This window comes from Juglans regia, chromosome 4 (assembly GCF_001411555.2).
Source record: "Juglans regia cultivar Chandler chromosome 4, Walnut 2.0, whole genome shotgun sequence".
Classification (NCBI taxonomy): Eukaryota; Viridiplantae; Streptophyta; class Magnoliopsida; order Fagales; family Juglandaceae; genus Juglans; species Juglans regia.
In genome coordinates this window covers 29,158,733-29,186,412 of record NC_049904.1, presented here as the reverse complement: position 1 = coordinate 29,186,412, position 27,680 = coordinate 29,158,733, and the positions used below count along the sequence as shown (strand labels likewise).

The 27,680-nt window shown below is 36.4% G+C and overlaps 3 protein-coding genes across 7 annotated transcripts; 1 reads left to right on the top strand and 2 right to left on the bottom strand.

Moving 5' to 3' along the window:
* Nucleotides 1-10,408: 10,408 nt before the first annotated feature.
* On the top strand, nucleotides 10,409-17,079 carry LOC109018424 (protein MALE DISCOVERER 2-like). Of its 5 annotated transcripts, XM_018992425.2 has the most exons (14): nucleotides 10,410-11,319; nucleotides 11,428-11,560; nucleotides 11,751-11,822; nucleotides 12,456-12,599; nucleotides 12,683-12,820; nucleotides 13,815-13,925; nucleotides 14,037-14,098; nucleotides 14,192-14,674; nucleotides 15,238-15,428; nucleotides 15,552-15,684; nucleotides 15,779-15,936; nucleotides 16,015-16,209; nucleotides 16,316-16,603; nucleotides 16,974-17,079. In XM_018992425.2, exons 1-13 carry the CDS (start codon nucleotides 11,220-11,222, stop codon nucleotides 16,574-16,576), a joined length of 2,181 nt encoding a protein of 726 aa, XP_018847970.2. In that variant the 5' UTR covers nucleotides 10,410-11,219; the 3' UTR covers nucleotides 16,577-16,603; nucleotides 16,974-17,079. The 5 variants fall into 5 exon arrangements, with proteins under 5 accessions (XP_018847971.2, XP_018847970.2, XP_035545214.1 ...); XM_018992426.2 differs by lacking the exon at nucleotides 16,974-17,079 and having other exon boundaries at nucleotides 10,409-11,319; nucleotides 14,043-14,098; nucleotides 16,316-16,960; XM_035689321.1 differs by lacking the exon at nucleotides 16,974-17,079 and having other exon boundaries at nucleotides 10,411-11,319; nucleotides 16,316-16,960.
* Nucleotides 17,080-20,058: 2,979 nt separating this feature from the next.
* Nucleotides 20,059-21,164, bottom strand: LOC108980643 (protein DOG1-like 4). The gene has a single exon (XM_018951639.2). The coding sequence runs from the start codon at nucleotides 20,941-20,943 to the stop codon at nucleotides 20,176-20,178; it is 768 nt and encodes a 255-aa protein (XP_018807184.1). The 5' UTR covers nucleotides 20,944-21,164; the 3' UTR covers nucleotides 20,059-20,175.
* Nucleotides 21,165-24,022: 2,858 nt separating this feature from the next.
* On the bottom strand, nucleotides 24,023-27,680 carry LOC108980642 (protein DELAY OF GERMINATION 1-like). Its single transcript, XM_018951638.2, has 2 exons — nucleotides 27,373-27,680; nucleotides 24,023-24,428 (listed from the first exon to the last, which is right to left on the bottom strand). The coding sequence occupies exons 1-2, from the start codon at nucleotides 27,678-27,680 to the stop codon at nucleotides 24,023-24,025; spliced, it is 714 nt and encodes a 237-aa protein (XP_018807183.2).

The following is a 27,680-nucleotide window of genomic DNA, read 5'->3' as shown; positions in this document are numbered from 1 at the left end:
ATAGAAAGGCCAAGAGGACCAGATCTGTGGGATGCATGAAGACGAGGAATGAGCAACGACATTCCTTGTCCCATTTCATCTTCGACCAAAGCTGACTCTCTCAAATCTCAATTTCTTCTCCACCACAATGGATTTCTTTTCTTCGACTGTTTTCCTCGACTGGCCTTGGCTCAGTCTTGGGGGCCATCGAAATTTTCCTTTCTCAGGAAACAAATGCAAATAGAGACGCGGCAAAGAGAGAATGAGTGTGTTAGTTCATCCGCTGGGAACAATTCTTGTGGCACCAGATGGAAGTTTGACCCTGGTGGAACAGTTATTCGGTGCCAAATCGATTTGGACCAACAACCACTTCAAAAACCAAAACCAACTGAAGTTTTGAAACTCCTCCGATCACTTAGACTCATTCATCTTACAGGTAACCGACAACCAAACCCAAACGAGAATGAAGGTCAAAGCTCCTTTAACTCCAATTGAGAAGAATATGGAAAACAGGCCTTCCAAGTTTTCAACAAAATGCAATCGTGGGATTGGTCCTTCCCGTTAAAGAATTTCTGCAATCCTAATGAGGTTATTACCTATGGTGCTGCAATCCAGGCTGTTAATTTGAGTGATTTGGGTAACAAGAAGATATTGATTTCTAGGTACACAATCCACTCATGTCATCCATATCTATATATATTGAAGGAATACCCAAACTGCATCAAGCTCATTTTTCGAAAATGCAAAGCTTCTCAAATGTCTTTGAATATTGGTAAATTGCCAGCTGAGACTCGAAGAGATGAACTTGAAAATGTTTTTTGAAGGTTTGGGCGTTGCAGTGTACAATTTAAGAAAGATGGGTATGGGTTTGTATTATTTAACTACCATTTGGATGCAAAGAAACCTTTAAGAGCACCATAGGAGAAAGTGTTGACCGATTCTCATGCATATAATTATATTGACCGATTCTTGCTCATGAAGACGTTCATGAGTGGGAGTCTATCATCTTAAGAGTCCTTTAAGTGGTCCAACACTCCTCCATCAATTTAAACTGATCCCATGAAAATAGGATCACGTGGGACACGTAAACACCGAAATTTGATGTGGATTTCGGCTATAAATACATGTGTTTGGTCCCCAAACTCACTCACTCAATTCCCTTCGGCATTATACCATCTAAATAGAGTAGAGAAGAGTTTGGAAGAGCCAAACACAGTGAGAAATGCAGCTTATACAGTGAATTACATCAATAAAGCTTGGCCCTTCAATTCTAATTTCTAAAGTGTTATTCCGCATTAGAGAATTTTATTTAAGTCTAACAATTGGTATCAGAGCATTAAAAACCTCTATCTTGGTGTTTAAATTCAAAAAATGCAGTTCCTCTGTTTTTGGCCGAAACTTGAAAAAAAATTTTGGGTTTTGTTTTTTTGGACCTTTTTTATTTGAAAGAAGTTTAGAAATCATAAAGAAATATTTTTTCTAAACTTTCTGTGTTTAAAAACATGATTTTTGACGTGAAAATGGCTGTGAAATGCGAAAATCGCGCTGTGTCTGGAGGTAGAAGACGACATGTCGTTTTCAGCAGAAAATTGTTTCATACGGTACTGCTAAACGACAGTTTGTTTTCAATTATGAAAACGACCTATCGTTTAGCATAAGGATTCTAATTCCCGTATACTTCTAAACGACACGTCGTTTTCAATTTAATGAAAACAACATGTCGTTTTGTTTCGGAGCCCGTATCAAGTGTAATGACAAAACGACACGTCGTTTTTCAATTTGATGAAAACGACATGTCGTTTTATTCGGTAGTCGTTTATCCAAGCATGAAAATAAACGACATATCGTTTTGAGTTTTAATAAAACGACATGTCGTTTAAGAGCTGTCTCTGTTTTAAGCAATGGGCAAAACGACACGTCATTTTTTCCTTCTAGAAAAACGACCTGTCGTTTATATGGTGTAGTGTTTATAAAATTAAAAAAAAAATTAAAAAAAAAAGGAATTTTTTTTTCCCATTTTAAATGCCTTGAAAAGTGGATTTTTGGGTCTATGTCCTTTGTGCTTATAATTGTTTATTTTTATTTTTAATTATATGCAATGAGGATAATTGTTTATTATGCTCATATTTAGTTTGCATGAATTGATTAATTTTGTTTTATACATGCAATTTTTATGAGTATATAGTTTAGAGCATGAAATTAAATGTTATGCATAATATTATAGTCTTGATTGTGCAATATTTATGCTTATATTATGAATCTTTTGTGCATAGTTATAACATGTGAGTATTAGTTAAAATTATGTAATTCATAATATTAAGCTAGTCTTATGCAATTTAAATGTCTAGTGATCCATATAGTTTTATGTTAATTAGAGAATAGCCACAGCATCTTTAATTAAGTAAAATTATTATGATTGATTAAGATCACATAAGGAATATAAGACATTAATTGTAATTAATTATACATAAATATTATAAATTTTATCCCACAGGATTTTTTATTATATTTATATTATTAATTATGATAAAATATCAATTTATTCATAAATTACCCACAAGAATTATGAATGAAGTAAATAATTTGACAGTTTTATCATAAAAGTTTAAGATAGAATACACATCAAATCATAATATACCCTTTAGAATTATGAATTAAGTAATTAAATTAATAAAATTCTATCATATAGATTAATTGAATCAACTGGTATTAAAAATTTAGCCCACATGCAATTTTATGTCATTAGATTCAATTTTTAGGCATGATTTACATTGGTAAAACATGAATATTTATTTAGGCCTCAATTTTAATGTAAGCATGTAATCTATATGCAGTTACACAACCTACAAATTTATCTGATATTCGTTATGATATCCCTGAACTTAAGGGAGATAACTATAAGGTTTGGAAGGAGAGAATTCTTCTTCACTTAGGGTGGATGGACATAGATTATGCTATTAGGAAAGATGAACCACCAGCTATAACTGATACCAGCAATGCAGCAGACATCGCACTTTATGAGCGATGGGAGCGATCTAATCGCCTTAGCATGATGTTCATTAAGACTAGAATATCAGCTAGTATTCGTGGTTCTGTCGATCAGCATGAAAAAGTCTGAGACTTGCTAAAAGTCATTGATGAACAATTTGTCACTTCAGACAAGGCACTAGCAAACAACCTAATTATGAAGTTCTCATCCCTAAGGCTCACCAGTGTGAAACGTGTGCGTAAGCACATCATGCAAATGATGGACAATGTAATTGAAGAAACTCGAGGTTGAAATGTCGGAGTCCTTCCTGGTGCACTACATCCTGAACACACTCCCGCATCAATATGGACCCTTCAAAATCTCTTACAACACACATAAGGATAAATGGTCAATTAATGAACTCATGGCCATGTGTGTTCAAGAGGAAGGGAGACTGATGATGGAATAGGGTGAAAGTGCAATGTTGGCAACGCATGGAAAGGGCAAATATCAAGCCAAACTGAAGGGAAAAGGCAAAATATCTCCCCAAGGTGATATTAAGAAAGATTCCAAATGTTTCTTCTGTAAAAAGAAGGGACACATGAAGAAGGAATGCGCCAAATTCCAGAAATGGTTTGCAGACAAAGGTAATTCGACCTCACTTGTTTGTTATGAATCTAATATGGTTAATGTCAATTTTAACACATGGTGGATTGATTCTGGATCAACAATCCACATTTCGAATTCCTTGTAGGGTTTGCAAAACCTAAGAAAGCCAGTGGGAAGTGAGTGAAGCATCTTATCAGGAAACAAGATGGGCTCGCATGTGGAAGCTGTTGGAACTTGCTATTTAATTTTATCTAGTGGTTTTGTTTTAAAGTTGGAAAAGACTTTTATGTTCCAAGTTTTTCTAGAAATTTGATTTCAGTTTCAAGATTAGTACCTTTTGAATATTCTTTTAATTTTTCAAATTCATCATTTAGTTTATTTTATAAATCTGATTATGTTGGGAATGGTACTTTGTCTGATGGTCTTTACTGCATTAATTTATAAAACAATACCACTTATGATTCAATGCATGTTCACACTGGCACTAAAAGATGTGTTATTAATGAAGATTCCTCTAAATTATGGCACCGGAGATTAGGCTATATCTCCATAGATAGAATTAAAATATTAGTAAATGAAAAGGTACTTAATACTCTAGATTTTACTGATTTTGAGACTTGTGTGGACTGCATAAAGGGAAAGCAGACCAACAAGTCAAATAAATGTGCCAATAGGAGTTCAAACATATTAGAGATCATACATACTGATATATGTAGTCCAGACATGGACTCATATGGTTAGAAATACTTCATCTCTTTTATAGATGATTACTCACGATATATGTATCTCTACATACTTCATAACAAGAACGAAACATTAGATGCCTTTAAAATCTTTAAGGCTGAAGTAGAGAAACAATGCGGTAAACAAATTAAGATCGTGAGATCAGATAGAGGTGGAGAATATTATGGTAGATACACATAGAATGGACAAGCACCTGTGCCATTTGCAAAGTTTCTTCAAGAGAATGAGATTGTTGCTCAATACACCATGCCTGGTTCACCGGACCAGAATAGTGTAGCAGAAAGAAGAAACTGAACATTATTAGACATGGTGCGGAGTATGCTTAGCAGCTCCAATCTTCCTAAATCATTGTGGGCTGAAACACTTAAGACGACAGTGTATATATTAAACTGAGTTCCAACCAAGGCTGTTTCTAAAACGCCATTTGAATTATGGAAATGTTGGAAACCGAGTTTGCGACATATGCGCGTTTGGGGATGCCCGTCTGAGGTGAGAATTTATAATCCACAATAGAAGAAACTAGACCCAATGACCATTAGTGGGTATTTCATTGGATATGCTGAAAGGTCTAAGGGTTATAGATTTTATTGTCCATCTCACAGTACTAGGATTGTGGAATCAAGAAATGCAAAGTTTTTTGAAAATGACTTGATCAGTGGGAGCTATCAAACCAGGAACATAGTTTATAAGAATGATCATTCAGAATCTCAACCTTCCACTTTAAGTGATAGATTGATTATTGTTTACAACACCTCTCAAGTACCAACTGGTGTTGAACAACTAATCATTGATGTTCCACAAGTTGCTGACGACACTCTAGTAGATCAGGTAGTTCAAGAGTTGCCAACAACTTTTGAACAACAAGTTGAACCACATACTAATTCTCAGGAAGATGATGATGCAACATTAAGAAAATCTGTTAAAGCAAGAAGATCAGCAATTCCTAGTGACTATGTTGTGTATCTGCAAGAATCTGACTATAACATTGGAGCCGAAAATGATCCCGAATTATTTTCACAAGCCATGAGTTACAAAGAATCAGAATTATGGTACAATGCCATGAAGGAATAGATGAATTCCATGAAGAGTAATGAAGTCTGGGATCTTGTTGAGTTGCCTAATGATGTAAAAGCCATTGGATGTAAATGGGTCTTTAAAACCAAAAGAGACTCATTAGGCAACATTGAGAGATACAAGGGAAGACTCGTTGCTAAGGGATTCACTCAGAAAGAAGGAATCGATTACACGGAGACTTTCTCTCCCGTATCTAAGAAAGATTCTTTGAATGTTATTTTGGCATTAGTAGCCCATTTTGACTTAGAATTGCAACAAATGGATGTGAAAACAGCATTTCTCAATAGAGATCTAGAGGATGAGGTTTATATGAAACAGCCTGAAGGATTCCCCTCTAGTGATGGTGAGCAATTGGTTTGCAAGCTCAAGAAATCTTTATACGGTTTAAAACAAGCATCTCGCCAATGGTATTTGAAATTCCATAATGTAATTTCTTCATTCGGTTTTGTAGAAAACGTTATGGATCAATGTATATACCAGAAGGTCAGTGGGAGTAAAATCTGTTTTCTTGTTTTATATGTGGATGACATTTTGCTAGCAACCAATGATAAGGGTTTGCTGCATGAAGTGAAACAATTCCTCTCTAAAAATTTTGATATGAAGGATATGGGTGAGGCATCTTATGTCATTGGCATTAAGATCCATAGAGACAGATTTCGAGGTATCTTGGGTCTGTCTCAGGAAACCTATATTAATAAATTTTTGGAGAGATATCGGATGAAGGATTGTTCACCAAGTGTAGCTCCCATTGTGAAGGGTGATAGGTTCAATTTGAATCAATGCCCAAAGAACGATCTTGAAAGGGAACAAATGAAGAACATTCCATATGCTTCTGCTGTCGGAAGCCTAATGTATGCTCAGGTCTGTACAAGACCTGACATTGTATTTGCTGTGGGAATGTTGGGACGATATCAGAGTAATCCAGGTTTAGACCACTGGAGAGCTGCAAAGAAAGTAATGAGGTACCTTCAAGGGACCAAAGAATACATGCTTATGTATAGACGAACGGACAATCTGGAAGTAATTGGCTACTCAGATTCTGACTTTGCTGGCTGTATTGATTCACGCAAATCAACATCAGGATACATATTTTTGATGGCCGGTGGAGCTATATCATGGAGGAGTGCCAAGCAGACTTTGACTGCCACTTCTACTATGGAAGCCAAGTTCGTCTCTTGTTTTGAGGCTACTTCACATGGTGTATGGCTTAAGAGTTTCATTTCTGGCTTAGAATTATGGATTCAATCTCTAGGCCATTGAGAATGTATTGCGACAATTCAGCTGCTGTTTTTATGGCTAAGAACAACAAAAGTGGGAGTCGGAGTAAACACATCGACATTAAATATTTAGCCATAAGGGAACGTGTTAAAGAAAATAAAGTGGTCATTGAGCACGTAAGAACTGAACTAATGATCGCTAATCATTTGACAAAGAGCATGCCACCGTTGAAATTTAAGGATCATATAGTGAATATGGGACTAGGTTCCATTATGTAGTTTTTCATTGTATGAACATTGTTATTTTTAATGAAATTTTTAATCATTTTGATGTTCTTTTCTCATATTAATGTGCACCTTAATTTATTTTTGAGAAAAATTCATCTGTATTGGACCAAGAATAAACATAGGGTTTATTCATTAAGAAATTGTTCCCACATAAATTATAAAGAATGAATACATAGTAATACATGGAAGGTAATGCTCGTCATTAGAGGACCTATCGCCATGATTCATGTATTTATTACTTAAATGAAGATTATTGATGGGTTTAAAATGAAATCTTAAACTAGGAGTGTGGACCAAGTGGGAGAATGTTGACCGATTCTCATGCATATAATTATATTGACCGATTATTGCTCATGAAGACGATCGTGAGTGGGAGTCTATCATCTTAAGAGTCCTTTAAGTGGTTCAACACTCCTCCATCAATTTAAACTGATCCCATGAAAATAGGATCACGTGGGACACGTAAACACCTAAATTTGATGGGGATTTCGGCTATAAATACATGTGTTTGGTCCCCAAACTCACTCACTCAATTCCCTTCGGCATTACACCATCTAAATAGAGTAGAGAAGAGTTTGGAAGAGCCAAACACAGTGAGAAACGCAACTTATACAGTGAATTGCATCAATGGCTGGAGGTAATTTTTCTTGACGTTAAACCCTTCAATTCTCATTTCTAAAGTGTTATTCCGCATTAGAGAATTTTATTTAAGTCTAACAGAAAGAACATCTGTGGTGAACCATTGACTCTTGTATGGCCTAGTAAACAACCTCGATCAGTTTGAAGATTTAAAACAGGCATATGAGGAGATAATGCGAGTGAAGAAAGGGATCCAAGTGGTTGGAGAGAGAAAAAAACTGGGTGTTGGACAACGGGAGCTAATTTATGATGCTGTAATGCAAGATGTTGTCAATCCAAGTGTTCTATTTACAATATTAATATGTAAGCATGAGGTTGTTAGTCATGTTAGTGATCAAAAAGCTGTTCTTCATCTTGATGACATGCTATTACTTACCAACTTTGTTATATCATCAAAATCATTTAGAAGTTTCAAATATTTTTCATCAAATTGCCTTGTTGAATTTTCTTTTGGAGGTGGCCACTTATGGGGCAAGTTTAGCATTTTTGTTTTAAACACCAATGGTTCAATTTATATTTCTTACCCAGTTATTCCATTTGGAAGTTTCTACAAGTGAGTCTTTGGTGGGATAGCAAATGTTGTTAAGGCATAGAATACCCAAACTTCCACTAACCCGAGTCTTAGTAGGCTTGTAGGACAAGTTTATGCAATTGCAGTGGGAATTATACCTCCATCTTTGGTAATTCACGAAGCAAGTTCAGTGAGTCCAAAAATTGGTCCTGAATTCCAAGTTTACAGGATTTATACCTCCATTTTTGCTCATGGTTCACTGCTTCATGTTCTATTGGTTCCCTTGGATTCTGAATTGGAGAGAATCTCAGGATCTGTCCACTTGTCGTACATAATCATTCTATTGTACCCGTCGATCTTGCTGATCATGTTCCAACTTCTGATGACAAATGTCTCATTACTGGGACACGTGGAATTTTGTCTTGATTTACATATACTTATGGCTTATTCAACTTCTTAATGCTTGGAACACCTTTTTATTCTGCGGTGGGCGAGAATTCAACAAGTGAAATCCCAACATATTTAAGCCAAAATTCAGCTTCTAGTGACTTATTTTTTGGGACTATTTGGAGAAATTTGTTGTTATGGATACCGTAAAGGGAATCATCGGCTCAGTCTGCTTAACGAAGTCAAATAGTTTCTACTGAAAATTCATATTCAAACCTACATGTTAGACTTTTAGATTTCACAAAAAAATAAAAAGCTCGGTGTGTTGGAACTGTGGAATATGGGAAGATGATTAAGGATGGTGAAAGGAACATCCTTGTTTTTTACCCTGGAGGTAGAACTTTTGATGTCAGTATCCTGACAATTGAAAATAGTGTTCTCCAAATTTTTGTCCCTAATGGCGACACTTATCTCAGAGGTGAAGATTGAGATCATAGAAAGACCATGGGCCTTGGACTATGGAAGAGGCCAATTGGAGAAGAACCAAATTGATGAAATCGTGATTGTTGGCGAAAGCTCTAAGATTCCGAGGGTTCAACAGCTCCTTAAGGTCCATTTTGGAAACATACCCGCACCTTGTGGGCAATGTGTTTTGAAGGGGAAGGGTTTGTCACAGTCCAAGAACAAGTACAAGGCCTCAGCCATTGAGTTGGAAGTCTGTATACTTGTAAGGCCATGGGCCATCTTATACTTAGATAGTTATTTTCATTATTCGTTGGGCTCTTGTTGTTTTAATTGGAATTTAATGGTAGTGTGTTAATGGGCTTGAGTCCTTGGTGTAGTTCTCATTTCAATGGTTATTTTAGTGTGCTTTTAGTCTAGGCACATATGTGGGTCAACCTTGTTGAAGTTTGCAGAGTGTATGTAAAAAGCTAGTGACTCTATGAAAATTAATCTGAAATGATATAGAAACTTATTTATTTTTCTCTCATTTTCTCTCACTTTCTTGGAGGAGCTCTCCTCAAAAAAAGCAAATCAGTATTATCTTATTTTAATCCGTGAGGTGTGTTACATGGCGACAATGGAGTCTTGCGGTGGGGTGCGTGGCAGTCTTGAGGTTCAAAAATCAGTAAATCAATGCTTCTCCTTATTGTGGATGGAAAACACAATAAGAACCGAAAAAAAAAAGCTGAAAAACACAATAAAAATTAAAAGTAACAGACTGGAAAGAGAGAGGAAGGTAGGAGCCAAAGCTCCACTCTAAGCGGAGAAAATGAAATTTTTTATTTTTAGTTGAGCGGAGAAATCCCCTGGAGAGAGGGGGCTGGAGAGATCCCTACCTAAGCTATTGTTTGTTGCTTATGTCAGCATGTTTAATCACTGAACTAATATAACTCCAATAAAGGAGCTAATTTTAAAAAAAAATTTAAACCACAAATCAATCTCTTAAAAATAAATAAATAATTAAAACTTCATACACCAATCTTCTCCTACCAAAACTCCCAACAAATTCTCTCCAAAAAAGAAAAAAAAAAAACTCAACAAAGTAGAAAGTAGAGAGACGGTTCTCAAACCTAACTGTTCGATCAATGGCAATGGAGAGAGAGAGAGAGAGGGGAATATGGGCCCAGTAAAGGTTACTATAATTTATTAATTATTTAAAAAGAAAAACAAAGCAAAGGAAAGCGCGTCCGAGTTCAGCGAAGAGAGGGTGCATCACAACCGCTCGCTACAAAAACACGCGGGAACTCTCCCTCTCCAGTCTCCACGCACTCACGCACACGCGCCACGTCGTTGCAACTTCTCCCGCCTATCAAAACCTTTGGGAAAAACACGACGACGAAAAACAAAACAGAACAGAACAGAACACAGCCAGTGAGGGGTGGCTCTGCCTGGTCGGGGGATACAGAGAGAGAGAGTGAAGGAAACCCACAGAACAAAAAAAAAAAAAGACAGAGGAAGAACAGAGAGAGATCCAAAGATGGTCGAGGAGAGAATCCTCTGAGATTTTCCTCTGAATAAAGGGCCGTAATTGAAAAAATTAAAAAGAAAGAAAGATTAATATTATTTAATTTTTGATATTTTTTATCCATACTTTCTTTTTGCTGCCTTTTGAAGCCTCGGTCCTCCCTACCTATCACCACTCCTGGCCTTCATTCATTCGTTTCAATTGCATTTTCTATCGATTCTACACCATTTCCTCGTCCGACCTCTGAAAGCTTACATTTGTACAGTCAACAGCGGTAGCTGAAAAAAAAAAAAAAGCTAATCCCCTTAACACCCTTTTTTTTGCCTTTGCCTTTCTTCTTGGTAAATCCTCTCGTGCCCTCTCTTTTGCTTTTCGACGTTGCTTGTTAATGAGGGTGTTCCTTGTTGCATTCTTTACCGACCCATTTATATCATTGTTGGTGTAAAGTTCGTGAAACGGAAGCTCCATTTTTATCGGATAAGCGGTTGAGCCGGGCTATGCGCTTGTCGACAAGAAGGCTGTTGTGAAGTCCATTAAAAAACTTACACAGATGAGGGACCCTAATATGGTCGCCGGACGCGAATGCCTTCTCCCATTTGCGTCCGTTTGTAATACAGTTTTCGCATAGTTTGTATATATTTAGATACATATATATCCGTAATGATTTGTTTGTGAATCGTCGAGTTGTTTATTGTTTTTGCTATTTAATTTTGGAGCATATTGTAGAGGGTGAGTTGTGTTTAAAAAAAAAAAAAAAAACCTGGCGATTTCGTTTAGTGTGTTGTTAAGCGTCGTGGCTGACCTCCATCACTGCTGCTTTTGGTTAATCAAGCGATGGGGGGTAGATGGCACCCCTATGGACTTGGGTTCTTGTGTTTCGTCGCAGTGATGGTTGTTTCGGGTAATAGGGGGTGTTGGTCGCTCGACGGTGAAGGTAATTGTCGTTTGAGCATTTGTGATTGTTCCTTTTTATGCAATTGTGTTGAAAGATAATGTCAGTCGTTGTCTCTAATGTCTGGTGCTATTTGGAGAGGGGGTGCAGGATTGGCTTTGGTTGAATTCCGGTCGAGAATCCATAGGGATCCTTACTTTGTTCTTGCAAATTGGGATCCTAATGACTCCGATCCTTGCATGTGGTCGGGAGTCCATTGCGTGGATGGTGAAGTGCAAATGCTGTAAGTCCCCGTTGCATGATTTTCCATTGCAAAAGGCATTTATTTTTGAGGACCATATGATTATTGCCTTTTCCTTTAAAAGGCTAATTTAATTTCCTTTTCATAATTGTAGAGGTTTTTGGTTCAGAAGATTGTGGCGCTATGGCACAATTTAAATATTCAATTTCTTTACCTTAAATTACTCCTGTAGGAATCTGAGTCAGCTTTCTTTGGAGGGGACACTGGCACCTGAGCTTGGGAAACTCAGTAACTTACGATCCCTGTAAGGACTCACAGTGTTGCGCAGCTAGAATTTTAGTTTTCTATCTGACTGCAGTTTGGATTTGTATACTCAATTATTGTCTGTAGAAGTCGCATGCCATTTTTGGTTTGTCTAATGTGCAGGACAAACATACGCTATTTTGATCAATTAAATGTTGACAAAGCTTGCTTCCCATTACAATGAGATAGTTTTCTCTAGTGTGTACCCTTGTACCGGTTATTTTGATGTTTCATTTTAAACCTGAGTTTTACAATTATAAATAAAACATATACCTGAAATTTGTACACCATTTCATGCATTTTCAAGCTTGCCCTTTTTGACAGGAGAAAGAACATACCTTTGTTGAGGATATCTTTTTGGTCTTATTCCGAATCATGTCTATGAAAAAAAATTAAGTTCCTGTAGTAGAATCTAATTACATTGTGTTCGGCACTTATTAACATTTTGGACTTTAATAGTTTGGAGTACAAAACTTTATGATGGGCAAATAAACCATTCCAGTATTTATGGGTTCCCCCAATGCAAATACTAAATCTAGGGTCTGGTTATGTGGCTTGATATTTGTCAGTTTTGCTCAACCTTTCGAATCTTATGGAAAGTTCTGGTTCTTGCTTCCCCTGTTTCTATTGACAGCATACTCTTCAAGAATCATTTCTCTGGTGCCATTCCTAAAGAGATTGGAGAGCTTACAAAGCTGGAGCAATTGGACTTGAGGGAAAATAACTTGAGTGGAGCTATTCCAGCAGAAATAGGCAGGATATTGTTACTAAGACGCCTGTATGTTTAACTGTTACATATTTTATCTGCATATATTACTTTTAACTTAGAAGTTTCTGGACTGAACTCATTTTACCTCCTAGGTTACTTCGTGACAATGAATTTGAAGGTGGCATTCCTTTGGAGGTCAGGAGGCTTAACTTGCTTTCTAAGTTGGAAAATGATGATAACCTGACAGCTGTGGCCGTCAGAATTGGCTGTATGAATAGAAAGTTTGGACAGTAAGAATTACGTATTGCATTGAACTTTATTCTCTTTGAGTGCTTTGCTTCACCCCCATCCTCCTCCCTCCTCTCTTTTTCCCTCATTCCATCTGACTCACCAACACAGACACTGCACATCACATGGTGATAGGGACTCTTTGGTTTACCTGCAAGATATCTTGATGTCTCTTTGAGTGCTTTGCTTCACCCCCATCCTCCTCCCTCCTCTCTTTTCCCTCCTCATTCCATTTGGCTCTCCAAGACGCACACTGCACATCACATTATGATCAGGACTCTTCAGTTTACCTGCAAGATATGTGATGAAAACCCTGCTTACTAGGGATATTTTTAACTAAAATAGAAGCTCATTTAAATATACCCGAGGAACTTTTTGCTTAGTAAAATGGAAAAACGTTTTTAGTTAGAGAATTTGTTTGTAAAACTCTTTAAGTGCCTGGTTTTGCTTCACTCAGATCTATCATTGCAAAAGAACTAAATGGAAATGAGGCACATTGATGCTCCTTTATTCTTTTTCAATTAAGCTTTTCATTGCAATTACAAAAGGTCAGAAACCTGATGACCATAAGGGTTCATTCTACTAATCTGTTTATGAGCTAATTGACTGTCCTTGATATAATATAATTATTAGATAAGGTTTTTGGGTTATGTTCATACTAGTCTCAAGGAACTCTGGTTCCTGTATCACATTTGAGTTTCTCATCGATCTGCACAGATATTATTGTGGGCACTGGGAAATAAGTGCAGTGTGAGATTGTACTTCTGGAACTATTTGTAGGATGCAAGATAATCTGAAGCATGTATAACTTATTCACACACTTCGTAAATGTTGCATTTAAAGTTGTAATTAATTGTTGCGTGACAATTAGTCTTAAATTATGCACCTGCATTTGGGAGATTGACTGGAAATGCCTTGCTCAAAGTTTGTCCTGGTTAATAATGCAGAAACGTCTACAGTTTTTACCTTCTACATTTCTGATTCTTCTTTACTTAGCTTTTGCAGCATCAGGCAGATAATTTCAAAACAGACCAATAAGGCAGATTCCATTATAATCCCAGCTAAAGGAGCTTTTAGGCGTTTTCTCCATGTCCTTCCTCTATCACTGTATGGAATTAACATTTTTTATTTACCATCCTAATATTACCTTTTGCTGGCTTTCATCACTATTTATTCATCAAAACCATTTCTTTTTTTTTTTTCTTATTTTACCTCAAGGTTCAGGTTTGGAAAGGACAGGCGGTATGGAAATGGAGACAGTTGCTGCAGCAATCTACCTAGTGAGTGGAAACAGATCAACAATCTTGGTGCAGTGAATATGAAAATTTGTGCTATTCAAACTCAATAATGAATTTGTCCCTTGCAATAAACAGGTTCTTCATCTAAGTCACACGTGGTCCATTTTGCTCAGAAGCTTGTCAGTGTCACACGTCGTAGGCTACTTGAGCAATCCAGTAACCTCGCAGCTGCACCTGCTAGTGACTGGTCCCCCTCTGGACAAATCTTTGCTCTTCCAATTACCAAGAGTAGTGGAGCTTTTCCAGCTGTACCAAATGGAAAGAAGAAACAACATTCCCCACCTGCACCACAAGCTTCGACTGCTGATCCTTCCGTCCATAATAATTCAAAATCTGATGACCAGTCTATCCAAACCCCTACTGGTTTTGCCAATCAACAGCCTTCTAGCGGTGGCACCTCTGGAAATATGTGGAAGTATTTCATTATTATTGCAGGTGTGGCTATCTTGCTCATTGTTGTTGCAGCTGTTTTCTGCATGTTCCGAAGCCAAGCAGTGGCAACCATAGGTCCTTGGAAGACTGGATTGAGTGGACAGTTGCAGAAAGCATTCATTACAGGTAATTTTGGTGATAAGAGAAATAAAATAACGTTTTCTGTTGCAGCAGAAAAAAAAAATGATAAATATCAGCAATGTCATTTGGCTGGTAGAGCTACAATTGGACCCGTATCATATTGTTTATTATCTTGAGTGTTAACAAAGTGTTATTGAATAAAGTAAATTGGATTCTGGTTTGTGACTAGGACAAATTTGATGGGTTGCACTGCTGTAGAACTAACTCCAGGGCCCTTGTCCTTGCAATTTCATTTGAGTATGATTAGTTTGGCCACTGATATTGAATATCTCTGTATATATTACAAAAGTTGAATTTTTAAATACATTATCTCATTCATTATCGAGTAAATGGAAGCGTTGCAAATACAATTTATTGTATTGGCAATGCTTTGGAGCATGGAACTATTTTTCGTCTTATACTATGCAATATGGGGTCCACTGAATTCCACTGGTGTCCAAATATACCCTTAATATAGAGCCGATGTCTGAAAACAGGAAGCATGTGCCGCTCTTCTGTTCTTTCGAGATAATATGGTGAGATTGATCAAGTGCGTGTATCAAATGCAGGGGTTCCCAAGTTGAATCGTTCAGAGCTGGAAACAGCCTGTGAAGATTTCAGCAATATCATTGACACTCTTGATGGTTGCACCATATACAAGGGAACACTGTCCAGTGGAGTTGAGATTGCAGTTGCGTCAACATTATTTAAATCTTCCAAAGACTGGTCAAATAGATCAGAGATGGCATATCGGAAGAAGGTCTCTTGTTTCAATGATCACTGAACAAATTTAAGAACCGTGTCCAGCACATTTTCACTTTAATCTCATTCTCTGCTTTCATTTTTTAGTTTAATAACTTATCGTTTTCTTGACCTGCTGTAGATTGACATACTGTCACGGGTGAATCATAAAAACTTTGTCAATCTTATTGGATACTGTGAGGAGGATGAACCGTTTGCCAGGATGATGGTGTTCGAGTATGCTCCAAATGGAACCCTCTTTGAGCATCTTCATGGTAACACCAACTTTTGTATGCTGTATTTTCATGTTCTAAAACAAAATGAAATATTGGAGACTTGAAAATTAATAGGCTCTTCTTCTGTTTTCAGTTAAAGAAATTGAACATCTTGACTGGAGTGCAAGGATGAGGATTATTATGGGAACAGCGTATTGTCTTCAATATATGCACCATGATCTAAATCCACCCGTAGCACATTCTAACCTGAATTCAACTGCTATCTATTTAACAGATGATTATGCTGCTAAGGTGAACTTTCTTTCTAACACCTTGACTGCCTTCATTACAATTTCACCATTGTCTAATTACTCTCTTGTGATTTCGCAGATTGCAGAAATCTGTTTCTTGTCAAAGGCTGCATCCAAGTTAAAGACCATCAGTGAAGAAGAAGAAAAAGAGGATTCAAAATTGCCACCGCTTGCTGATCCAGAAACAAATATCTGCAGTTTTGGAATATTGTTGCTCGAAATAATATCTGGGAAGCTTCCTTTCTCGGAAGAACAAGGACACCTTGTTAACTGGGTAAGTTGCAAATCTAGTCTCATGACCCATGTGTTTTGCTTTGGGGCTAAGTCGGTAATGTACGGTTGAATTTTGTAAGATAAAAAATCAATTATCAATGTGCCAGGCTTCTGAATATTTAAATGACAAACGGAGAATCAGCTACATGATTGACCCAACCCTCAAATCCTTCAAAAATGATGAGCTCGATGTTATCTGTGAAGTTATCCAAGAATGTATACAACCAGATCCAAGGCAGAGACCAACAATGAAGTGCATCATTGCCAAATTGAGGGAAGTGATTGCTATTTCACCTGATCAAGCAACACCAAGACTTTCTCCCCTCTGGTGGGCTGAACTCGAGATCTTATCCACGGAGGCAACTTAAGTCCTCTCCCACATGACTCTTTGTGCTGTAAGTCAAGTCTCTCTCTCTCTCTCTCTGTATCTGAGTGCTGAAGAGTAGCCTTTAATCAGTTCCACCACCACATAACTGAATCTTGTCAATATATATTTGGTTCTCAAATCCGGCCTGTCTCTATTTTTATACGTATATATGTTCTTATTATCCGTTCTATTCAGATTCTTCCTGCTTCTCCCTCGATTCTGAGCAATAGTTGTGTGCTCAAGTGTGGTGTTGTTGTCCCACCTAAATACCATACCAGATATTTGTATATTTATGATCAAAGTTTGAGATGTAAGATATTAGCATACCAGTCAGTCCAGCAAACGTGTGCAATTGTGAACCTTCTAATATACACGTCTTTTTCATTTTGTTTATGTAGGTTGTTGAGAACTCAGAAAATTCTTAATCCAACTTTGTAATGATCAATGCTTCTTTCCCGATTCAGGGTGTAACTATCACCATTATTACTCGAAAACTGATTGCATTAACTCTCAAAACCTGGAGATTTTGGACGATGGACTGAATCAACCAAAGCACCTTTTGTCCTAAAATCTAAGCTGCTTGAGAATGTGCGATTCTAATCATTTAAATTGGAGAGAGAGAGGTGCGTGTAGACCTCACCTCACAGTATTCAATATATACAATTAGTATTAACATATTATAAGGTCCCATGTTGCGTCAATCCATATATATCTAGAGAGTTTGTGAGCAGAAAACTATACTATAGGGATCTTTATCCTTATATTTAACACCACGGATTGAGTGAAATATAATATATATATATATGTATGTAGAGAGATATACTTTAGCCATATATAAAGGAATTATACAAAATTAAATTTACAAATTGACGTGGTTAGATGTTGTATGTCATATTGTAAAGTTATTTTCATTGTAAAGTAAATTTAACGGATCATATGAAGACACATCAGTTTGTGAGTTTATTTTTATGTAATTCTGTATGCAGCACTATTGTATCCATTGCCTGCCAACACACCGACACAAATGTAAAGCATATAAAGTTTTCTTGTGTATCCCAAAAGAGTCATTTAAAGAGATGACTCGCGGCAGTAAAGATGAGGGCCTGCAAGGCTGCAGGCAATTAGTCACTTTGCTATTTGCTAGCACAACCTAGCAAATCCAATATATGATAAGAGTAATTATATTCTTAGTCCGGTTTTGAGATCACACACCACACATCTATGGTGTGGCAAATCCGATCTAAAAGATTGTCCGGTCCAGTTGTTAAATTGTAAATCCCTAACTCTGAAAATAGATTTCACAAAATCAAACTCTGAGAAATCTCTCCCCTGTGAGTCCCTAGTCGCCTTTTGATAAATCTCCCATCCCTTTCCTCCGTGATGGTCATTTGGCTCCCCACCCATTTGAGAAATCCCATCTCCTTCGTGAACAGAAATTCCTCTCCCCCATGATCTCTAGTTGCCCATCCACTCTGAGAAATCCCTTTTCCCGGTGTGGTTTCTTGACGTCAATATATATATATATATATATATATATTTTAAATATTCATCCTAAACTTGCCAAACTCTTTGTCTTAGATTTGTTCTGCTCCTCAACTGATCAGTTCTTCGTTAGTGGAGACCCAACTTCAAGGACACTAAAAATCTCTAAAGTCCATGAAGGATGAAGAGACCGAAAATGATTTCTCGATCAAATGGGAGTTTATGGTATTTGTCCTAAATGATCCATTATGCTCTCAACGTTGTTCCTCTTGTTTATATCTTATTGTCTTGTTTCTTTCTTCCTTGAGTGTTGCTCACGTCTCAGAATATAGACAATGAAGAACTATGGAGCAGCATGGTAAAGAGAAAACTTGTGTGTGAGCTGAATGTGGCCCCAGATGGTCGTTCTCGTCAGCAGCTCCAAATGGTGGCAGGCATAGTGCAATTTTAAAGGCCGTGAGCTGAACGTGGGTGAAGGCTAGCTGAGGGGCGAAGGCTGGTGGAGGGGTGGAGGCAGACAAAGGGAGAACGTGGGGAGGGCGGGGGGAAGGGGAAAAAACTCGAAATCCACCTATAGACTGATTAGGGGTATTCAGGAGTAAAGGTAAAACACACAAGTTTTTTTTTTTTTTTTTAAAAAAGCCACATCATCGACAGGCACCGAGTGTGATGTATGAAGAGTAGTCAGCAGATGAGTAAAACTATTCATACGATAAAAGCTCTCGTCAATCAAGATGAGCAAAATATCCCATTTATTTTATTTATTATATGTACTAGTGACGTAAAAATTATAAATGAGAGAAAAAAAAATAGATGAGAAAGTGTAATTAATAAAAGAGAAGTGTTGGCCAGTTTTTAAAGTAATCTCATGAGATAAATTTAAATTACGCAATAATTTAAATTAGAAGTCTTTTTATTGTAAAATAAATTTAATGTTGGTTTCACGGATCAATTAAGATATTATAAGTATTTACCTTAACAAAATTCTTTACCTAACAGAGAACAAAATTCAATGGCAATGATCACTTGCACTGAACGTCGGCAATCGACAACCATTTTCATCCCTCAGATTAAGTATACCTAATTTTAGATCATAACCTTATTTTGGATGAAGAGAACTGGACGGCGAATCCGAGACTGCCTCCACAATCTTATAATTTTGTAATGTCGTCTTCGAAAGTGATTGATCATTCTTAGACAGTCGCATATTGGCTAAAGAATTATATATTAATATTTTCACATATAATCTTATTAAATTATTACAAGTTCTATTTTGACATGTCACCAATTAATTTAAAGTTAACTAAATCAAATCAATAAATTATTCCATTAGTGAAATATATACTACCAATTTTGATGGTTATAATTTGTAATAAATTTTATATTTTTTAATGATACTACCATATATATATATATATATATATATATATATATTAGAATAATGCTTCTTTGCCCATTCATTTTGTCCTCTCATTTTGACCGTTCTTGTATTTAATTTTTTTTACTTATTGATTAAATAAGTGACTATTAGTATATTGATATATATTTTAATTTTTTAAAAATTTTTAAAAATGTTAAAAAATATGAAAATAAAAAATAAAAAAATAAAAAATATGAATTTTGTTTAGATGGCACACCCAAGGTGACGGCAAGCTAGCATTACCCATATATATACATATATATAATATATATATGTATATATATTGACTAGCTTCCTGGTTGTTCCTAGTTGTGTATGACATTTAGAATAATAAAAAAATATATATTCTCCGCTTACCTAACATAATTTATGATAAATTTTAAAATTTAAAATTTTAATATTAAATCTTACTATAAATAATATATATATCCTATACACCCGATTTAAATTGATTTGAGAATAGAATAATTTATTAAAAAGAAAATAATTTATTAGTTAACATTAATGGCAATAGATAACCTACCTCGTATAATACTGTGCCCATCAATACATGCATTGCGACGACGTACACTGTTGCTGTGGAAATAAAGTAAATAATCCAAACCTCGATCTCCACAAAAACGAACAGATATAATATAATTCATGCTGCCCATCATCGATTCATAAACTCGTAGAAGCTACAAAAACCCCCCAATTTCCTAAACCAATGTGGGTGGTTCTACTAATATTCCATCCGCCTGATCATTCTGGTTTCTTTTCTTCCCACGTTGCCTGAGTCGAATCTGAAGCGTAAGAATTGCAGCCAAGAAATCCACAGACTGCCTTGGGCTCAACACGTCCAAAACCCCCTTGAGAGTTTTCAGTCTCACGCCGTCTGCAGCCTTCACCACCCTCTCCAATCCCTTCAGCAACTCCTTCAATGCCACCTCCACCAACCCATCCAGTACCTGACCCACCATATCCCCCTCATTAACCCTGCTCGCCAGCCTAGCCAACTCGACCATCCTCCTGTCCGCCAAGGAAACCTGCTGCCTCTCCATTTCCCTCTCAACCTTCTCCTTCTCCAGCCTTATCTTCACCCTCAGGTCCTCAATCTTCTTCACCTGCTGTTCAGACATCTCCACCAGACTATTTCGCGGCTCCATGGTCTTGATCCTCAACCCGTCAATTACTTGAAACGCCATGGATGGCTTCCAGTCCGTGATCCATAGATAGGCATTCTCTAAAGGGCTCAACCATACCGGAGTAAAGAAGGCAAGCACATCTTCATGCGCACCAGCCCATTTCACGGTGTAGTACTCCTTATAATGACTTGTAACCCTAGATACCAAAGCTTGTACCTCTGCTTCGTTCTGTTTCTCTTTGGACACCCTTAGGAGTAGTTGCACATGTTCTTCAAGTTGGCAGACCCACTTCTCAAAGAACTCAGAGAACTTCTCTTCAACTTGGGTTTTCATGTTGTTCATAGAGAAAAAACAAAGGTGATGGACAAAATGGGGTTGTGCTATGAATGAGATATATATAGGCAAGGTGAGGTTGTGCGCATGTTACCAGATGGAAACAGGAGGGGAAGCCACTGTGCAAGTGGCATGCCTGGTGCATGCATGGCTTCCGCGCAGCAACTGCAATTGGCTGCTCGTGGTTTGAAAGGCTGTGTTACGTTTTGCAAAGAGGAAGAGACGGACATGAGTCTATGCTCAGCTTTCTTCCTTTCTTGATCAAATCCATTCTTAATTTGAATAGTCGTCCAAATCTACCAGCTGGTGTTCGAATTCTTTGTTGAAACGTGTCATTGTGGAACACATCTGTGTTCTACGTGGAATGTGTTTAGGCTGTTCGTGGCTCACAGGATCCTCGGGGTCCCACACATGTCCAATTCTTACCTTGCATATGACTCGGGTTTGATGATAATTAATCTAGGACTAGGAGACGTAGATCTAGAGCTCTTTAACAAATATACCTTTCCATCCTTTTCCATAATGAAATAATCGGATAAATAATCAAATATATAAAATAATAAAAATGTGTAATATTAATTTTGATTAGGAAGAATTTTTTTTTTAAGAACTCCTCAAAAGTAAAATTTTTGGAATAGCCAAATTCAGAAAAGTCAGTCTTATTATTTAAAAATTAATTACAAAACTTTTGTAACTTGACTCTCTTACCCGTTTGTCTTCTATCGCAGTAGCAGCCAAAACCTATATCGATTTTCAAACTATTAACTTCCATTCTAGAACTCCAGTGGCTGAACTTGACCACTTCAACTCCGACTCAGAGTAAGCACATACTCAAAGAGAGAATTGAAAAACATGAGAAAATTCTATCTTCTCACACTCATGCACTTAGATCTCTCTCAAATCCACAAGCTCTGAGAAATAACTAATCAAAAAGCTCTATTCCCTCAGCAGAAATCCTCATTTAAATAATCTACATAGTATTTGATCTGTAGTAGAACTCCGTTGACAAATTGAGTCTGTTAGGAATTTGAGGCACAATAGAAATTTGTTGACGGGAGGACTCTGCTGGGAATAAGTCTGCTGACACGTCTGTTGACACCTAGCGTTAAGTCTTCTCGGCAGATAATTGTTCCGTTACTGGATAGCTCCTAACTTTTTGAAAATCAGATCACACCCTCTTGACTTATCGACTCATTATCGAATAACTACTTAATTCAAATTAAATGTTTATAGATAAAGATAAAAATACTTACATTTATCTAACTCAACAATGTAACAACTTAAACAAATCTCTATCATCCTCGTCATCTAATCCTAACCAACCACTTTTATATTTACAAAATTAAATTATGTCAGGTTGATAATGTATGGTCGAATTATTAAACAAAAAATTCAAAGAATTTTGAAGTGACCAATCATGGTGGCCACCCCGGGTGGCTCATACATGAAAAAAGAAACCACCCCATGATGGTTCTGGGTGGCAGTTTTTCAGCCACCCACGAAATCGGCTGGGACACCGAGGGTGATTGTTTATGTGGTGTTGTGTAGATTCTCCCATGATTAAAAGAAAATGATAGTATGCTCCCATGGATTTGTTCCCTTAATTTTGATCCCTAACGTATTTAATTTTTACATGAGCGGTCCTATCACATTTGCTTATATATATATATATAAAACAAACTCTTTAATGCACAAGTCTTTTTATAAAAATAGATCTCACTTTAAAAAAGTATAAAAAAATTTTTTTTTTTAATGAGATCTATTTTTTTATAAAAGGCATACACAGAATTTATCTATTTAAAAATTGTATCTAACATTACTCTTGTATATAATAAGTGTAGGGCAAAGATTCAATATAATTAGAGTAATATTATATACAGTCGTAAAATGCGTTAGTGCCGCATAGTCGTTTTGAAAAAAAATAATGTCCACTATTATAAATTACAAAATTAATTTTTATTTTATGTAAATTTTGTATTTACTTATTTTTTTTTCAAAAAATTATATTATACTTGTATTCTATAACTGTAAATATAATTTCTCATAAACTACATGAACAAGGCAAGCAACCAACTAGGCCCAGTGGCCCCCCAAAAGAGTCTCTCACTACTCAAAAGGCTCAAATCCAATTAATATATATTATACTCAAAAGTCTGTTAAGAACCAAGGCAGAAAGGAAATTACCGAATTCTTGTCAAAATTAGTTTATTTCGTCGTAAATAATTTATTATAAATATATATATTTTTTTGTACTCGATTGGCTTACAAATAGAAAATATCAATTGATTATTTTGAGTTTTATAATCGAAAATCGATATGTGGTATATTAATCATTATCTCATCATTATATATTTTTCTTATTTCATCTCATCATTACATATTTTTTAAATTTCTATATAAAATATAATAAATAATTTAACTTTTTTAAATTCTAAAATAATAATAATAATATTAAAACATAATATTTTAAAATTTCACACAAAATATAAAATTCTCATCTCACTCCCAAAACCTCCAATCACCATGTACAAATAATTAATTAAGTGATTGATTTATAAAATTTATATGATAGCCAAAATAGAAGCGTGACATTTCAAAGACTTCTGGCATCATCTAGCTACTTGCTTTTCCGAATGATTGAAACTCATGATCATGTACTATTAATCAAACCTTAATTATTTGCTAGGTGAAAGAGCCCACAACTACGAACAAAAAGATGCGAGATATATATAAATATATATATATATATATATTATATTAAATAGAGATGTGACCTATATTAATTATATTTAACTAATTACCCGTCCAATTATAAGTCACACGATACATATATATACCGGATGATCATATATATCATGCACACAACTTTATTATATATTACAACAACCTTTATAATTAATATAATCTATTAATTAACATGCTACAATGCATTCTTCATTTAAGCAATTAATCTACTACATTAATACTTGCATGCACCCAAGGGTTTAACCAAAACCCAAAACCTAAATGGCCAGTTATCTCTAGTTTTGGAGAGAGAAAGAACCAAATTATTTCTCATTTATGATCTATATATGCATAGTACTCATTTTCATGATATAATTTCCTCTCTGTCATGCCTCAGGTCTTCCCTCCTTTTGCCCCACTCTTGCACACATAGGTGAAGCTTCTTACCCACCACCAAGAAATCCACCGCCTGCTTCGGCATCAATATTCCGACCAACTCCTTAAGCGTGCTCAACCTCAGCCTATACATCTCTTCCAAAATACCCGCCATTTCTTCCTTATGTTTGTCCAGAGCTCTGTTTACTTCCCCATTCATCTCGCCGACCCAGCTCAATCCCTTCACAATCACTGCAATGGGCTGGTCCTCCACGTCCTCCTGCAAGCTCTCTATCCTGGCCGTCAACTTTTCCTCAGATCTTATCGTCTTTCCTTGTAACATGTTGATGAGGCGAATGTAACACCTCGATCCCAAATGGGTAGGAGAGTTACTACTAGTCACTCAAAATCATGTCTCAATCATTTAGTTATAGACTCCAAAGTTTTTAATGACGCATACAACTCACTGTTTCAAATCAACTACTCCAATATGAATAATCTAAATCTCAAAATAAACCCCAACCTTCCAAAATACCCAATCGACAAAGCAAAAATAGAACTATTGAATAAAATGTTTAGATAACCAAAGTACCATATTTGTACTTATTTCATTATGCTTACGTAGCCTTATATTTGATTTCTAGTCTTAATCCCCAAGTGTATCATCAAAATATTTAAAAAATGTCATGGAAATAAGGGGTGAATTATCAACAACTCAATAAGCAGAGAATATATATTAGTATGTAAACATGAGCCTTTTCAGAAAGTTTAGTATGCAGAAACAAAATATTTCATTTTCATATGCAGATCTCAGAAACATGTTATCAGAAAATCAAAACAAAAAACAAACTGTTCATATTTAAAGACACTTTTCATATTCAAAAATACTTTGGCATAACATAACTGAACATCTTCATCTTATCATATCATATCAAATTATATACCATGTTTAACCCCTGTGGTAAGGTTATGCTATCCCCGGTGGCCAAATCAGGCAGTATCATATTGTGAGACTTCCCATTTTGCAATCTCCCCAAGTGCGCACATAGGAAAGAACACATAAAAGACCATTTTATTTCCAAAGTAGGTGCACTTATATCATATCATATCACATTGATACCAACCATATCAAGTGAACCAATATCACCATATCAGAACCATATTCAGAATCATAATCAAAACATATAAGAATGCCAAAGGTTTTTCATATTCATATCATATCAAACCACTTGTTGAACATATTCATATCATTTCCATTTGATCATAAACAAACCCAAATCATTTTCATATTATATGTACAACAATATACAGATATTGTATTCGCTCTTTTGCGTATTTTAGAAACATGTCAAATACTGCTCATGTCTACACTATTCATGTCAAAAGCATTTATTTTTTCTTTCATATGTATCTCATGAGTGAATGCAAAACATATACTGAGTTGTTTTTTCACATTTTCTTTTTAAAATAATATGCACATTTTTACAAACCAACCCCAATTCATTTTTTTTTATACAAATCTAGCATAAGAACTCCACTTACCTGGACTTTTTAACTTTTCTTAATCTTTCCACAATCGTGCTGAATGAATATCAATCGTCACCTATAAGAAACACTAAACGTTACTAAACTTCTAAAAGAACTGTTAAAACTCTCCATCTACTTAAATTCATACTACGGAATTGGCATTGGTAACTATATAGTTATCCGAAATCTAATAAATATATTATCATTACAAATAATCTTAACTTATTATAATATAATTTTATCAAGTATGGCAAAACAACTTAAACTCATTTCGAAAATTAACATAATTGTAATTAAAACTCATATCTCGATAAACTATTATTAAAACACTAATTTAATACTGCCAATATATAATCTAGTAGGAAGTCATAAATTTCTTAAGCAATATTAATTCATAAAATATTCTTAATAATACTTATATTAAGAATCATCGTAAATTACTCATCATATCTAATTTAAAACTATCCAAGATTTATTACATATAATAGGCTTAAAGTGTTTTAAAAACATAATTTTAAACACTTACAAATTTCTACCAAAATCAATCCATAAAACTAATACCCAATAATATAATAAAAGTCTTTAAATATTTTCTATGAAATCTAGTTTAATATAAAAATATGCCTTTTAGACCATCTGATGACAAGGGTGTTTAAGGAAATAAAAATATATACATGGGCTCTTTGGGTAAAGCATGCATGGTCACAACAAAGAAAGAACTATGAGATTATAACCTACAGATTCAAATTGTGCATAAGGATCAGTCCATACTCACCGAGAGGGGTGGCCAGGGATGACGGAAGCGGCGGCTGGACTAGATCTACGGTGTATGGCTTGGCTGATGTGCACTGACAACGAGAGAGAAAGAGATAGAATCCAAGAGAAAGAGGGAGAGGGAGTTACGGACCATGCAACGTGGGGGCTGCAGTCCGACCATGGAGTCTTGCCCGTGATTTGCGGTGGCTCCACTTGCGGGTTCACGGGTGGGCTACGACGCATGGACGACAAGTGACCATGCGGCTAGCATGGAAGTTGTGTTTAACGGAACCATGCTCTTTTTTTTTTTTTTTTGGGCAAGGGTTGTTGCGGTAGTTTGATAATGGGCGGCAACATGGTGGTTGAGCAACAAAGGTGACCTGCAGTCATCTGGAGTGTACGGGCAGCGACAACAGAGAGATGATGAGAGGGAAAACGAGAGGAACCGAACACAGAGGGGGGAAAAGTTTGAGAGAGTGGGTGCTTTGTTTCAGCTTGACCAAAACAGAGGTCCTTGTGTGTGCGTTGAGCCGTGCTCCTGGGCTGTTTCCATGGTGGTCAATGGTGGAGGGGGAAGCTTCTGTTGGGGTATAAAGCAGAGGGCAGGTGACCGCAGCATGAAGGGAAGAGAAGATGGTGGCTTATACTTGGTGATGCATGGTGGTTTTCGGGTGTCTACACAATGTTAGTGCAAGATGGTAGCGGTGACAAGAAAGTTGACATTCACAGTGGCTATCAGAGGGAGAGAGCATGTTCTATAGAGGGGAGTTGTGATATGAGGATAAGGAGTAGAAGAGAAATCGTAGAGACGTGGAGGTTTGGAAACCAGGGTGGAGTAAACTTCAGGAGTAAAGAAAACTGAAAGGAAAGAGAAGAAATTGGAGAAAGCAACTGAAATGTGAGGGGGAAGATCTTACTAAAACGGCGTCGTTCCCTCATAAAAGGTTGGGCTTACATACTGTCTGGTCTTGGGTTCCAAGGGCCTGGGTATTACAGTGAAACTGTTTGGAAGAGAGGTCGCCTAGAGTCCCGGCAGTGCTCCTGCCCTAAAGAAACTCATCCAGTTGGGCCGCGATCTCCAACCCACTTAGGGCATAAACGAGACGGATATATTGAGATGGTCTACAACCACTGAGCCAAAGCATGCAGTTTTCCCAGTCGGTGCACCAGCAGGGGCTAATGAAGAAAGCAGAAACGTCGTTGTGGGCTAGTTGGCTTCGCATGTCAGCGTAGTCTTGAAAGTGTTTGATGCACTTTTGTGCGAGTTGGCTAAGGTTGTGTTCATTGCTGTCGGTCATGGAGAGGCGTGTAGGGTTAGGGCTTGGTGGAGTTTCGAGAGTTCTTGATGTTGGAGGTTCATCCAT